Source organism: Zootoca vivipara, chromosome 1 (genome assembly GCF_963506605.1).
Source record: "Zootoca vivipara chromosome 1, rZooViv1.1, whole genome shotgun sequence".
NCBI lineage: Eukaryota > Metazoa > Chordata > Lepidosauria > Squamata > Lacertidae > Zootoca > Zootoca vivipara.
The window spans coordinates 94,680,044-94,695,790 of record NC_083276.1 but is presented as its reverse complement, the minus strand read 5'-3'; the positions used below and the strand labels follow the sequence as shown (position 1 = coordinate 94,695,790).

General features: G+C 45.9%; 1 protein-coding gene across 1 annotated transcript in view; it reads left to right on the top strand.

Moving 5' to 3' along the window:
• DPP10 (dipeptidyl peptidase like 10) overlaps positions 1-15,747 on the top strand; it is a 228,481-nt gene that overhangs the window by 103,605 nt on the left and 109,129 nt on the right. The window contains exon 5 of the mRNA XM_035130088.2: positions 12,787-12,861. Within this exon, the coding sequence (XP_034985979.1) occupies positions 12,787-12,861 (75 nt within the window). The remainder of the gene's footprint in view (positions 1-12,786; positions 12,862-15,747) is intronic.

Here is a 15,747-nt window from a genome sequence, read left to right as displayed (position 1 = left end):
GCCCTCCAGATGTTTTGGACTACAATTCCCATCATCCCTGACCACTGGTCCTGTTAGCTAGGGATCATGGGTGTTGTAGGCCAAAACATCTGTAGGGACACAGTTTGGGGATGCCTGATTTAGTCCAACCCCCTGCCTTTCCATGTAAAACATATTTATAGGAGTTCAGGACTTGCACCCAATAGGAGTGGATGGAATCTGTCACTTTGGGTTTCTTTCATCTTCTAATTTTTCCTGTCTTAAGCACAGGTCTCCACATTGCCACATCAGTTTGTGATTATTATTATTATTATTATTGGTTCTCAAGAAAATTCATCAGCTCTTAGTGTGATTTTTTCCTAATATACCTATGTTTATATGCAACTTTTCCTAATGCACACATGTGCATTTTTATGTCCGGGGTAAATCTCCTTCCACTATTTTGGATGGTGATGACAATCTGTTCCAAAACCCCAGAAAACCTTTTCCAGTTGTGCCCTATAAATGCTAAAGAAAAAAAGATACCACAATAGATCTCCCACAATATAAAACCAACAGTGTCCCATTCCCCAGTTTGTGTTCCTTTTTGTTCTCCTCATTTGACAAGATTTCCATTTTCTGAACGAAGCCTGCTTGCTTCCTTGATTATGATTATTAACTATACACACACTCTCATTGATGTATTTCCTGATTTGCGGTATACATTCTACCTGAGCTGGTGTTAATGTGCTTTTGAATAAATGTCAAAAATTCCGGAGATATTTGACTTTCCTCATTTTGATTTTCATCTTCCATTTTACCAGTCTCCTCATTTTGGGGGACATTTAAAGTAAAATGTAATTGTTGGACTTCCTTACGTGTATGTTGAATTTGATAGCACTGTGGTCACTTTTCCTAGTCAGTTCAACAACACCAGGTTCTGGGCACCACATAAGATTAAGGTCAGTTCCATAGCCAGCTATTCTGGGGCACAGTCATTTAGAGTATCTAGAAATCTTACTTCTTTATCTAGAAATCTTACTTCTTTATCATATCATAATTTATCATAATTTATCATAACTTTATCATTTTCCCAGTCTGAAAGATTAAGAGGCTGTTTAGACAACAGAAATATTAATAAATAATAAGTTCAGGAAGATGTAAGATGCCATTACCCCCCCCACCACCACTATAAGTTTCGTTTTCTTCATCATTACAACAAATTCCTTCTCCTAGATGTATAGCCCTGAGCAAAAATGTAGAGGCTGGCTGCTGGGACAAAAATTAATATAGTATGAGGAGCAAAAGTGAAATTGAGTCCATATTTTCTCTAATATTCATGACAATAATCCAGTGTTGTAGATTGAGGTTAAAGGTGGGTCTTGTTGAAGGCTACTACACAAATACACAAATGAATGAATTTTAGAAGTGAGCCTTTCTTTCTTAAACAATGGATGTGGTGCAGTTTTATGTCTCTCATCCCCTCATCTCTATTTCTTATCTTCAGTTGAAAGGGGGGAAGGAGGACACAAACTGTACATACTTTAAAAGCAATTAAAATTGATGCAGTAGTAAGGGAAAGGGAAAGGGACCCCTGACCAATAGGTCCAGTCACAGATAACTCTGTGGTTGTGACGCTCATCTCGCTTTATTGGCTAAGGGAGCCGGCGTACAGCTTCTGGGTTATGTAGCCAGCATGACTAAGCCACTTCTGGCGAACCAGAGCAGTGCACGGAAATGCCGTTTACCTTTCTGCCGGAGTGGTACCTATTTATCTACTTGCACTTTGACGTGCTTTCAACCTGCTACGTTGGCAGGAGCAGGGACCGAGCAACAGGAGCTTACCCCATTGCAGGGATTTGAACCGCCGACCTTCATAGCAAATGAGATTATTGAGCAAAGGACCAGCAGCAACACAGGGTATGTTTTTAGTCAGGAAGCACAATTAAACAAGAAAGGCTGGAGCTACGTTGTTCTTGCAGGCTGATTTGAAAACTAATTCAGTATCTCAGATATTGTAGAAAATTGCCACTTGTGGGAAATTAAAACAACGTGTCCTTAATTATACTGTTTTTAGGTACATTAGTGTGTGCTTTATTTGCTTGGAAAAGAACTGATACTTTTGGCAAACACAAATGTCAAGAGACATGTTAAAGTTGTTTACTGATGCGGGGCGTGGAAGTTACATTCTTTCTGTTCCCCTCATTTCATTGCATGGTCTTCTAGTCTCAGGGCCACAGTGGACTGACAGATCATTTCAGAGCACAGAACTACTTTTACTTTCAGCAAAAACTAATGTTTGTATTCCTAGAATACGTGAAACAATAAAGGTTGAGAATGGAGGGGGTGGGAGTCCTTCTTGGCTATCACCCCTGTAATCTGTGGAACTGGCAATACTTGTGGCCACGGTTGTCAAGTGCATTCTTGGGCGCAGAGAAGAGGCTGGTGCTGCTTGTCCAAGGAGCATCACACCCTCATGCATCATTGTCAAGTAGAGAATTAAAAGTCAGGTCACGAAAGGCACTTTTTCAAGAAAAGGCAAGAAATTCAATCTGTGACTCGTTTTACACAGTTTTGCCCAATCCTGCTGTCAGTAGAATGAGAATCCTCTTATCTGAAAAGAATAAACTCTTCTACCTTTTTTTTTTATAAAAAAGACAACTAATTAAATCTATGATTCCCTTGTAATATTTTTTAGTGTAAATAAAATTTTGGGGATACTTCAGATAAGTTGGGAAAGAGTTGTATTAACAAAACAACAGAATATATACATTAATTAAGGGGGTAATCACATGTTGCTGTCTTTAAATGTTGTTGCCAACAAGTCTCTGTTTGATAATCTCCGAAATAATCCCAGATATACCTGATGGAACCACATAACTTTAAAGTCGGTTGATGCAGACAATCATGCACCACATAAAGCAAAATCAGACGTAATAGATGATTTCCTTTGATTTTATTTGACCTGCTAGCATATTGGTGGGGGGGGGGGGCGAGGGTGTTATATATATAGATAGATAGATGATAGATAGATAGATAGATAGATAGAAAGACCCATATTTGTACTGTAAGAAATGAAGCATTTTGTTGTTGTTGTTATTTTATTTTTATTTAAACTGCTCTATAGTTAATATCCTTAAAACTACTGCTGGGCCATGTTCTTGAATTTGCTGCCAATCCACTATATGTTTCAGTTGCCAAATTATTTAATCAGGGATTTGCAAGAGAGCCTAAAACTGAATTAGGCATACATGGAGAGCTCCCTTCAGGGTTCTATAAAATGTCCACCTTGTGAATTTTGAAAATATTCCAAACATTTAATTGCTGAGAAGACTCCAGGCATACATTTTTATGTGTAGGGTGGCATTATCTATTTACTATATATTATATAACAGTAAAATGCTGGTGTACTGTTACATCAGGAAAATTCAGCTCCTCGACACATATATGCACAAAATGATCCAAAAACTAGAAAAGTGTTTACTTTCAAGTGACCATGTGGTCCAGGCTTAGTATGAAAAGCTGATAGATCTCATGAGGCTTCAAGGGCCTCCTGCCCCAGACCTCTCTCCAATGTACGCTCTGATGAACATAAAATGCTTTCAATCCATGAATCCATATAAATCCCAGAACTGCTCTTTGTTTCTGTTTTCTTTCGGGATTGCCTCCAGCCTGAATTTAAATATTTGGGAGATCATGGTCTTTGGTTTAAGCTGTTGTTGATATAGCATTCAATTTGAATACTTGTCTCTTCCAAGTCTCAAAAATGAGCTGTAGGTAGTCCCACAGAGCAGTAGAGTAGTAACTTCACTAAGGTATGCATGGGGGTCCATATGTGAAGTTTTCATTAGGGATGGTTCTCCTGCTCCAAGTGGTGCCTAGGTAGAGCAGTTATGAGTCAGAGATCACAGTTTTACAAAAGTCTAAACAGAGCAAGGGGACCCAGGTGGCGCTGTGGGTTAAACCACTGAGCCTAGGGCTTGCTGATCAAAAGGTCAGCAGTTCGAATCCCTGTGACGGGGTGAGCTCCCGTTGCTCGGTCCCTGCTCCTGCCAACCTAGCAGTTCGAAAGCACATCAAAATGCAAGTAGATAAATAGGAACCGCTACAGCGGGAAGGTAAACGGCGTTTCCGTGTGCTGCTCTGGTTCGCCAGAAGTGGCTTTGTCATGCTGGCCACATGACCTGGAAGCTATACGCCGGCTCCCTCGGCCAATAATGCGAGATGAGCCCAGAGTCGGTCACGACTGGACCTAATGGTCAGGGGTCCTTTTACCTTTTTAAACAGAGCAAAAACAAACAAACAAACAAACCAAGAAGCCAGGACAAGAAGCAGACAAGAAGTCTAAACACAGTGGCAACACAGGAAGAAAGATCTAGAAACTGTCTTAGGGTAGCAGTTTTTCCCCTTGTGCAGCAAGCAGCTAGGTGGCAGGCAAAGACAAGTGAGGGAGCCAGGCGCGGAGCTTCATGCTCCGCCACCAGGGGCGGAGAGCAGGTGCACTGCCCCCAGGGACGTGGCGCACGTTTTGGGAGTGGGATGCGCCGCGCGCAGGGGCGGGGCACACGTTTTGGGGCGGGATGTGCGTTTTAGAGGTGGGGTGCATAATTTGGGGGTGGGGTGCGCTGCGGGCAGGGGCATGGTGGGTGGGCGGGCAGCTGCGGTGGTGCCCCTGGGATCGTGCTGCCCGGAGCGCCCCGTCCCCACCACCTTTATCTTCCCATGCCCCTGGAGGGAGCTAGTGCAAGGATGTTGTACTTGTCCTCTGTGCTTGGAAAGGGAGAGTTTTAAACCTGAGTCTTCAGAGCCCCACCCAGAACACAGCTGCACATTGCTTACAGATTTGCTTTGCTCACAAGGAGTAGCTTACTCACAAGTATTCTTTTTATATGTCAAGTCCAGCATCTTGAACTAGCTCTGGAAACAGCTACACTAGAAACACAATGATACTAAAGATGCTGTCAGAGGGCCTGGTATGGCTACTCTAGAGTAACGACTCCAGCATGGTCTTTTAAGGTTTTTATTAAGTGCTGATTATTTACAGTGTTCAGAGCAGTAAAAATGCATCCTTAAGGTGAGGTGTCTGAACTCCCGAATGGCGATTGGCGCGTTTTCTTCCAGCACCACAGCTTTGGCAGACCCAACCTCTTCCCCCTATGTTTGCGTCGCAATTCGGGAGTTGGGGGAATTGGCCTCCCCCCTGTGCGTCCTACTTCCTGTCCCACCTGCGGCCTGGGCTCCACAACCTTGCCTGAGCCTCGGACACCACTTCCTGACTCTCCGCTGGAGGCAGAGCTCTCCTTACTCTCTCCCGCGCTTGGGGATGGGCTGGAACTTAAGATGGGAGGGACTTCCCTGTATCCCTCGTCCCTCACATCCATCCCCCTCCCAGGCTCCTCTCCCCCCCTTCCTAGTGGCTCTCCGCTTGCTGGGGACGAGTGAAACCCCAAGAAGTCTGTGGCATCCGAGCCTGTGGGTGTAAAAATTTCCCCCCAATCCTGCGATCTTTCTCCTTCCCCCTGAGAAGACGGGAATCCCAAGAAGTCAGTGGCGTCAGAGCTGGTGGGAGTAAAAATGTTCTGCCAGTCCTCTCCTGCCTCTGACGTCGTTGACCTCGGTGAAACCCACACCTCTTCTTCCGTGTCCTCAAATTCCGCTTCCCATCTCCATGGAGAACTGCTGCCTGCTATCCCTTCCTCCTGCCCCTCCCCCTCTCCCTCCCTTTCCATGTGCCAGGGCTTGGGCCTGTGGGGGAACAGGGCGTGGAACTCTTCCACTAAAAATTCCTCAGGTACTTCTGTGGCCGGTATCCACTCATTGTGGGACGGCGGAGTGTCCTCCCATGCTATCAGGTACTCCAGTCCTCTCACCCCTCTCCTTGAGTCTAAAATCTCAGTTGCCTCATTGAGCTGTCGGGCGTCTCCCGTCTCCCCCCCTCCCTCTGGAGGCTGATCGCTGTCCCTGAACCTGGTACTTTCCCTGTACGGCGACAGCAGCGATCTATGAAACACTGGGTGCACTCTCATGTCCTCCGGCAGTGCTAGCCTGAAGGCTACCGGGTTGACCTGTTGCGTGACCGTGAAGGGGCCCAGCCTCCTGGGTGCTAACTTCTTGCATCGCCCCCTGGTGGGAAGACCTTCCGAGGATAACCAAACCTTGTCCCCCACCCTGATGACCTCTCCCGGTCGCCTGTGGCGATCTGCCCCCTTCTTGTACGCTTCCTTGGCCCTCTCCAAGTGTTCTCTGAGCTGCTGGTGCACCGTCTCCAGGTCCTCTGCCCAATCCTCTGCCTGTGGGCCCTCTTCCTCCTCCTCCCCCTCCCTCTCCGGGAAAGATCTGAGGTCGCGCCCGTAGTTGGCCTTAAAGGGCGACACCCCTGTGGAGACGTGCACCGCATTGTTGTAGGCAAATTCTGCCAGTGGCAGGCGATCCACCCAGTCCGTTTGCCTCTGGCTGACGTAACATCTCAGGTACTGCTGCAGAATGGCGTTGACCCGCTCCGCCTGTCCATTGGTTTGCGGGTGCCTAGCCGTCGACAAGCTGACCTCCACCTGCAGGAGGTTCATGAGCCGCCGCCAGAACCTGGAAACAAATTGGCGGCCACGATCCGAAATAACCCTTAAAGGCAATCCATGCAGTCTGAATACGTGGTCAACAAACAGTTTGGCCGTCTCTTCTGCCGAGACCGCCCTGGCACACGGTATAAAATGGCACATTTTGGACATGAGGTCCACCACCACCAACACTGCGGTCTTGCCCCTGGACGACGGCAGGTCTGTGATGAAGTCCATGGACACTACTTCCCACGGCCTGTGCGGTGTGGCTAAGGGCTCCAGCAAACCAGCTGGTGGCGCTCTGACCACCTTTGCTCGCTGGCAGGTGTCACATCCCCTTACATAATCCCGAACATCCTCCCGCACCCCTGGCCACCAGAAGTGTCTCATGACTAGGTGAGTGGTTTTGTCCCTTCCAAAATGACCCGCCGTTGGGTTGTCGTGCATCTGCTTGAGGGCCTTACCTCTCAGCTGTTTGGTTGGCAGGTACAGGGCTCCCTTGTAAAAAAGCAAACCCCTCCTTTCCTCAAAGTCTTTGGCCTGCTCCCCCCCCCTCTCAGTTCTCTGAAGATGCGGGTGGCAAATTCATCAGCTGCTGTCAGTGCTGTGAGTTCTGCCTCGCTCACCACTGTTGCTCCGCAGGACCATGCTGATGGGGGGAAAATATGCCTGGGTGCCGGTGGCAACTCCTCCTCCATGTACTCTGGCTTGCGGGAGAGGGCATCCGCCCTGACATTTTGCTCTCCCGGGATGTAGTGGATGGAGAAGTTGAAGTTTGAGAAGAACTCTGCCCACCGTATCTGCCGCTGGTTGAGCACCCTGGCAGTTCTCCAGAACTCCAGGTTCTTGTGGTCTGTGCACACCTGGATGGGGTGCTTGGCGCCCACCAGGAAGTGTCGCCAGTGCTGGAACGCAGCGTGGATCGCGAGAAGTTCCCTGTCAAACACTGTGTAGTTGCGTTCCGGCTGGGTCAGCTTCCTGGAGAAGAAGGCACAGGGTCTCCACTCTCTGTTGGCGTCCAGTTGCAACAGAATCGCTCCCAGAGCCTTGTCCGAAGCATCTGTCTCCAGGCGTAGGGGCGCATCCTGCACCACGTGGAACAGGTGCTGGTCTGAAGCGAATACCCTCTTGAGGCTTTCGAACGCTGCTTGCGCCTCTGGTGTCCACCGGAACTTCTGCTTGCCTCTCAGGCAGTCGGTGATAGGAGCCGTGACGCGAGAGAAGTTCTTGATGAACTTCCTGTAGAAGTTCGCGAAGCCTAGTAGGCGTTGGGCATCTTTGCGCGTCCTGGGGCTGTGCTAGTCCAGGATGGCCTGCACCTTGTCCTTGTCCATCGCCAGCCCCTTGTCTGACAGCTTGTAGCCTAGGAAGTCCACTTCTTTGGTGTGAAACTTGCACTTCTCCAGCTTCACATACAGGTGGTTGTCCTTCAGGCGCTGCAACACCTCCCTGACATCCTTCACATGCTGCACTGGGTCATTGGAGTAGATAAGGATGTCATCCAGAAAGACCAAGCAGTTCTTGAAGAGGAGGGACCCCAGGACGTGGTGCATGAAGGCCTGGAAGCATGCTGAGCCCCCTTGCAACCCGAAGGGCATCACCAGATATTCAAAAGAGCCCAGAGGCGTGAACATCGTGGTTTTCCATTCATCACCCTCCCGGATCCTAATCAAGTTGTACGCCCCTCTTAGGTCGAGCTTGGTGAAGATCTTGCCCCTGCGTGCCGCTGTCAGGAGATCATCCACTCTGGGCATGGGGAAAGCCATTGGCTCTGTCACCGAATTCAGCCGTCTAAAATCCACCACCAGACGGCGCTGTTGCGTGTCTTTCTTGTCCACCCAGAAGACCGGGCTGCCCCCTGCTGCCTTGCTTTCTCTGATGAACCCCCGCTTGAGGTTCTTGTCGATGAAAGCGCGCAGATCCTCCAGTTCCTGATCTGACATGGCGTACAGCTTGGCTGGGGGTATAGTTGCCCCTGGCACCAGGTTGATCTGGCAGTCAAAAGGCCTGTGTGGGGGTAGGTGGTCGGACTCCGCTTCGCTGAAGACCTCCTGCAGGTCCCAGTACGGCTTGGGTATTGCCTCACCCCCCTTGACGTGCATGGTGGCCACCGTGGCTATCGGAGGCCCCTCCCCTGGTTGGTGCTGCATGCAATGTTCCAGACAAAAGTCCGATCCAAAAGTGATGCATCTCTGGTGCCAACTTATGGAGGGGTCGTGGCGCGTCAGCCAGCTCATGCCCAAGACGATGGGGGGGTCTGAGATGGTTGTGACGTTGAAAGCCAGTGTCTCTGAGTGCCTTCCCACCGTCATTCTCATGGGGGGGGGGTTTGATGCGTGATGGCCCCTCCCAGCAGCTCTCTGCCGTCAATGGTGGCCACGTGCAGGGGAAAATCCAGCTGCAGAAGTTGGATCTGGTGCTCTTCCGCAAAGTTTCTCGAGAAGAAGTTGGCTGAGGCACCACTGTCAATTAAGGCGAGGACTGTCAGGGGATAGCCATTTGGGAGCGTGAGCGTGACTTCTAGAACCACTCCTGCTCTGGGAGGGGTGGGCTGGCTGTGCTCCTCTCTGTGCGGGTGGGCGGGCGGGGGCTGTTGTCTGCTGACTGTGCCTGGCCGCTCCCCCTTGTCTCCTGCAGCCAGGCTGTCTCGTTTCCCTGCTGTGGTGCTGCGTCAGCTGGGGAAGGTACAACCGTTCCCGCCTTTCCTTGCCACTCTCTGCGATGAGGGCAGTCTCTGACGCGATGCCTGGGGGAGTTGCAGAGAAAGCAATTCCCGCCTCTTCCCTCCTTGCGTCTTGGCGCCGCCGGGGTTTGAAAAGCCCGCGCGCGCGCTCCTCCGATCTCCATCGGTTCCGGCTCTGGGCTTGGCCTGGGCGGGTGTGGGGGCGGGCCCTGGGGTGGGGTTTGGTGATGTGGTCTGTCCTGGGAGCGTGGGAACCAAGGTTTTGCTGCGCGCGTCGCTTGTTTGTCATTCCATCTGGATTCCTGTCTCACCCCCACCGCTAGCGCCGCTTTGCTTAACTCATCCATAGTTCGCGGTTTGGGACCTCTTGCCAGCTCATCCTTAACGTCTGCGTGCAAACCCATGTAGAAGGCTGATTTCACTGGCTCACTTTGCAGATCCCACCCCAGTTTGTGCACCAGCATGGTGAATCTCGCCCAGTAGTCCCTAACTGTCGATTTTCCTTGTGTTAAGTTATGAAGCTCCTCTTTAGTGGCCTCCATTTCACTGTCACTAGCGTACATTATTTTTAAAGCTTCTAGAAATAATTTTGCGTTCTTCATGCAAGGATTTTTTTGCGCGATGAGCGGTCTTACCCATTCTCGGGCGGCCCCCGTCAAATGCTCTATGATAAAGGAGACTCTGTGCGCGTCATCTGGGAATTCTGCTGCATGCAATTCCAGCGCATAATTTATTTCTGTCTCGAATCCTAGGTATTCCCTAGGGTCGCCGCTAAACTTGGTGACTAGGCTCTGTCCCCTTCTCACTTGGACTAGTGGCGGCTGGGGCACCCCCCCCACCTCTAGCGGCTTTCTCCTCTTCCAACTTCTTCTGTAGGCCCAAAACCATCACCCTTAGCTGTTTCTCAGTCTCCTCTTTTGTCCTCACCTGGTCCACCAGCTTGTTCAGCTCCTCCTGCGCCCCTCGCGCTTCCTCCTGAGCGGCATGCAATTGCTGCTGTGCGTGCGCTGTGAGGTTCTGCAGCTCCTGCTTCGCTGCTTCGGCCTCCAGCCTCCAATGCTCAGCCTCTTGAGCGCTCATCGCTGCACTCCAAAGTAGCCAAAAAAAAGAGATTCGGGAGTTGCTGTCAGAGGGCCTGGTATGGCTACTCTAGAGTAACGACTCCAGCATGGTCTTTTAAGGTTTTTATTAAGTGCTGATTATTTACAGTGTTCAGAGCAGTAAAAATGCATCCTTAAGGTGAGGTGTCTGAACTCCCGAATGGCGATTGGCGCGTTTTCTTCCAGCACCACAGCTTTGGCAGACCCAACCTCTTCCCCCTACGTTTGCGTCGCAATTCGGGAGTTGGGGGAATTGGCCTCCCCCCTGTGCGTCCTACTTCCTGTCCCACCTGCGGCCTGGGCTCCACAACCTTGCCTGAGCCTCGGACACCACTTCCTGACTCTCCGCTGGAGGCAGAGCTCTCCTTACTCTCTCCCGCGCTTGGGGATGGGCTGGAACTTAAGATGGGAGGGACTTCCCTGTATCCCTCGTCCCTCACAGATGCTGACAGAATTTATTTATTGGGGGGGGGGAGGTAATATGAGAATGCCAAGTCCAGGATATTAACAGTCTGGTTGCACCATTATGCCCAAGCTAAAGTTTCTTGATGATCAATGAACTATCTAGAAGTCACTCAAGCATGAATGACTTTGTATAGAACTTAGTCTTCCATGCCTATGATTTTATTACCTTACTTTTATTTGAATTCATTGTCTTAATTTGTGACTTTTTGTCAAATATGATAATGTATTTTAATGTTATCTTGATGCTTCTTTGGAACTAACAAATCTATGGGACAGTTTTCAGAGGAGGAACAATCATTTGTAAGAATTAGTAATGATTTGTTTTTTGTTTTGTTTTTTGTATATTTGCTTGAAAGAGAAGTTGCTGACTTACAACTTATTACTAAACTGTAAACTGTGGAGAGACCTGGTCTGAATAGAGATATTGGATTCTTGTCTCATTACATATGCTAAAGCTATTTTTGGTCATCTGCATACTATCCCTTGCTTTTTCCTGTAGGACTAATTGCAGTCATTAACAGTCGTCAACAGGTTTACCATACCCATTGAGTCAAACACCCATCTCCTACTACTCTTCTGAGAAAAACCTCACCCCACCCCACCCTCCCACTATATATAAGGGTCTGGTGACTTCTGTTTCAGTGTATCTGAAGAAGTGTGCATGCACACGAAAGCTTATACCCAGAACAAACTTAGTTGGTCTCTAAGGTACTACTGGACAATTTTTAAAATTTTTGTTTATTTCAACTGTGTCAGACCAACACGGCTACCTACCTGAATATATTTGCTTGTTTAACTTAGCATTATGATTTTTGACAGTTTACTTGCAGCAGTTCACAAAATGTTGTTTAAACACATTAGTAATTCATTGGTAATGCCTACAAATGCTCTATTTTCTGCTAATTAACTCACTACTGTGTATTCCAAATCTACACATGGGTGGCGCTGTGGTCTAAACCACTGAGCCTAGGGCTTGCTGATCGGATGGTCAGCGGTTCGAATCCCTGCGACGGGGTGAGCTCCTGTTATTCTGTCCCAGCTCCTGCCAACCTAGCAGTTCTAAAGCATGTCAAAGTGCAAGTAGATAAATAGGTACCGCTCCGGCAGGAAGGTAAACGGCATTTCCGTGCACTGCTCTGGTTTCACCAGAAGTGGCTTAGTCATGCTGGCCACATGACTGGAAAAACTGTCTGCGGACAAACGCAGGCTCCCTTGGCCTGTAAAGCAAGATGAGCACCGCAACCCCAGAGTCGTTTGCGACTGGACTTAACTGTCAGAGGTCCTTTACCTTTACCTTTATGGGACAAAGAGGGGCATAAGCTCATGCGCAAGACATTTCCCCACTATACTTTCCATTTTAGTTGTAATTCAGTATAATTCAGCTGCAGATATATACTCTTTTCATCTTCCCTGCACTATTGATGTGCTTGACCTCTTTGTTCTTCAGATGGGAAGTATCTTCATATCCATGTAAAAAGAAATCCCTTCAATGGTTCCATTGCTTCAAGTGTGCTCTGGTCCTTCCTCTACATCAGCTCCATTAAATTCTTTCTGACACCACCATTACCTCTTGATTAAATTATAGCCTTGAATTCAATTGGGAGTCATGTATTCTTATCTAGACATAAAGGGTTATTAGTTTGATAATGTTCCCTTCTCCTTTTCCATTTTTGCCACACCACTGAGGATTTTAAATCTTCTGTAAAGCATTTTCTTAAATAAAAAGTAGGTGTTGTGTAAAATGTTTGGACCAGGAAAATCTCACTGTATGATATATATATGCATTTTTATCAAGAAATCATGCTGCCTTGTTGCTTCTTGCATCAATTGCTTTTAAACTCTTGGTGTTTTTAATACTTTACTTTAATGTACTTTAATACTTGTTTTGTTTAATACTTGTTTTATTTTAAGAACATCCCTTTCTCTGGGGTCTTTAAAATGTAATATATACACAATGTAATTGAAATGTCTTAAGACAAAGTTTTCTTCATGTAACAAACTTACCAACACTGTGTTCTTTTCTTAGGTAACTTTCAAAGCATCAAGATATTCAGTCTCCCCAGATTTAAAATATGTTCTCCTTGCATATGACATCAAACAGGTAAGCTAGCAGTTGGCCAAAAATAAAATCAGAATACATGCTGGTTAGAAGTCTGAGCATAGTAATATGCAGAAAATTATACTTAAAACATCCTCATTTATGAAATAATATATATTTAACTCTTTTAATACTGATGACATCCTGTGTTAATAGGATGGATTCAAAGTGTTGGTCCCATTTGCTTTTTCGATTAAGCTTGTTTTGGTTAGAATTTCTTACTACTGACATTTCTGTAAGGTTGTCTTGATGGATTAAGAATTCTTTATTACATTTGGATAACTTTTTTTTAACAGTAGTGTAATTCTGTGGGTTAAACCATACACCATTCCAGAGATCCATAATCAAAGAAAAAAATTAAGGGCACTAGGGTCCAATGTCTGGGATGGGGGGGGGGAATTGGATCAGGATAAAAACTCTAGGGAGGGGAAGAATATGTGCATATGCAAGCTTCGCTTTTCCAAGGGATCTAAATAACTTGGCACCAAATCACTTATAGACATGGTCAGGTTTTTTAATATCAGCAGAGGGGGCCTCTCCACAGAAGTATATCTGGCACCTTCATTATCTATGAGCCCTTTGACAACTGAGTTATATATTTTTAGGATTCATCCTACTGAAAATTGTTGGAAATTGGTTTTAATATTGTGTTTTTAAATTGATGTGCCCCCTCTTGTGGCCTTATGGTTATAGAAAGATAATAAATCAAATAAATAAATATCACCATCATTATCTAGGTAGAATAATTAATATGAACCTTGAAAAGTGCATAGAAACATTAAGAAATGGCATGGTGGAACTGTGCTGCTTACCTGACATCTCTCTGGTCTTAGCCTGAGGCTGAAGTGACACAGAAAGAAATGAATTAAAATATGAAAATTATGAGGATGCCAAGATGGAATTACAGTGTCATTAAGTTAGAGGTCTGTCAGCTGAGCTTTTATTCTTATACAATATAGGTAGCAGACCCTTGGATAATGGCCACTCTATTGAAGATATTTCAGCTTACTTAGACTAATTGCAATTCTTCTGGCCACTTCGGAATGCTACAAGAGATTGCATGCTTGAATACGCTGTCATGTTTAAAAAAGAAAAGCAAAAACCGAAAACAACTTGCCACCAAATTCTTTGTCAGGTTTTAGCATGTATGTGTGTGGTGTTTGAAAAATAGGATGGAACTTAGAACTAACAACAACAACAACAACAACAACAACAAATTTAATAAATTTATTATTTATACCCCACCCATCTGGCTGGGCCTCCCTAGCCACTCTGGATGGCTTCCAAGTTTATAGCTCATATTGGCCAAACAAATTTTCTAGAGTGACATGAATGAAATGGTTGTTGCCATTTTATTCCCAGTTTTACTTATTTCTCCATTTACATGGTTACAGTTGATTGCATGTTAACAAATTACAATGTGTGTCAGCAGCATCACCATTGCTGCTAGCAGGTCAAATTTGCCTTATCCTGTTCTGTTGTACCTTTTTTACAAGAACATCTGAGTGAGTTACAATTCACAAAGTTAGTTTCCTGTCCATAATTGTCATTAAGTTAGGTAATTGTTTTCAAAGTCACACTAGTCTTCAAAGGGCAGGAGATGTCATTTGGATATGAAGAATCTTTTGAAAAGGTGGACTTGTTAGAAAATAATATTCCACTTTCCCTTCTTATTTCCTCCTAGTCACAGTTTAGAAATAGAGATTTCTAAATAAAATCTTAAAGTTCCTTGGGTAATACACATTACATAAAAGAGTGGACATTTTTTACATCAAAATTATTGCATGAAGAAGACTGAAAAGTTTAAACGAATTGAATAAAAAAACGAGGACACACATTCCACCCAACATTTGCCCTGAAATTGTAATTAGAGCCATAGCTATTTTGATGTTTGGATTAAAAATAAATGCAGAGTTAAATTAAATAGTTGAATATTTATATTTATGTTGTCAGCATTTTCTTTAATCTATTTTCTGCTTGGAAAGTCAAACTTTAATTAAATTTGAAGTCGTTCAGCCCAATTAAGAATATCCTTTATGCATAACGGGATGTAAATTTGCATGAAAATAAGCTTTCTTTCAATACAAAAGTAATAATTGAATGAATCATTTAAATCATGCTGGATATGATAGAATAAGGAAAGTTGTTAGATGCATGCTTTTGCAGTTGTTGTGATGTTGCTCTATAAACTGAAGTAAGTGTATGTTAATTCTTAGTGGGGAAAGTTCTCTTCAGTTTTTGTATCCTGAACTGAAGTAATTTCCACCTCCCAATACAGATGTTTAGCTGCCTTTTGCATTTTTAGGAGCATTATGTGCTCCAGAAAAGCAGCAGATAAGCAAACAGGACACCAGGTGTTGCTATGAAAAAACTGACCAAATCTGTATTGACTGGAACAGACTGGCATGGCAGTAGGGTTAGGATCAGGATCCATCCACCCGATGCTGATGGAATAGAATCAGCTGGGGTTGAACCATACCAGACTTGTTCCTTGGGAGTTGGCCAGTGTTGAACCTTGTTATGGTGCAAGTCAAGCTGGCAAGGTCTCACTGGGCGACCAGGGTGAGCATTCTAGCCAGGCAGAGACCTCACCCTTAGCTTGGGTGTACTTATGTCGATCCTGCCCAATGCCATTTCCACCCCTGTACAAGACAGTGTTCTTCCTTCTAACAAAAGAAAGCCATAATTGCAGACCCAATTGCAGTGACACCCCTCCTCTGCCCCCAGGGAACAAAGACCTAGACTAAGATGGATATAAAAAAAACTGCACAGGACAATGTTCTGGGATTTTAAAATTGGCTGCAACTTTATTGATTCTACAGTCATACCTCTAGTTACGTATGCTTCAGGTTGCGTACGACACAGGATACGTACACGCCGAATCTGGAA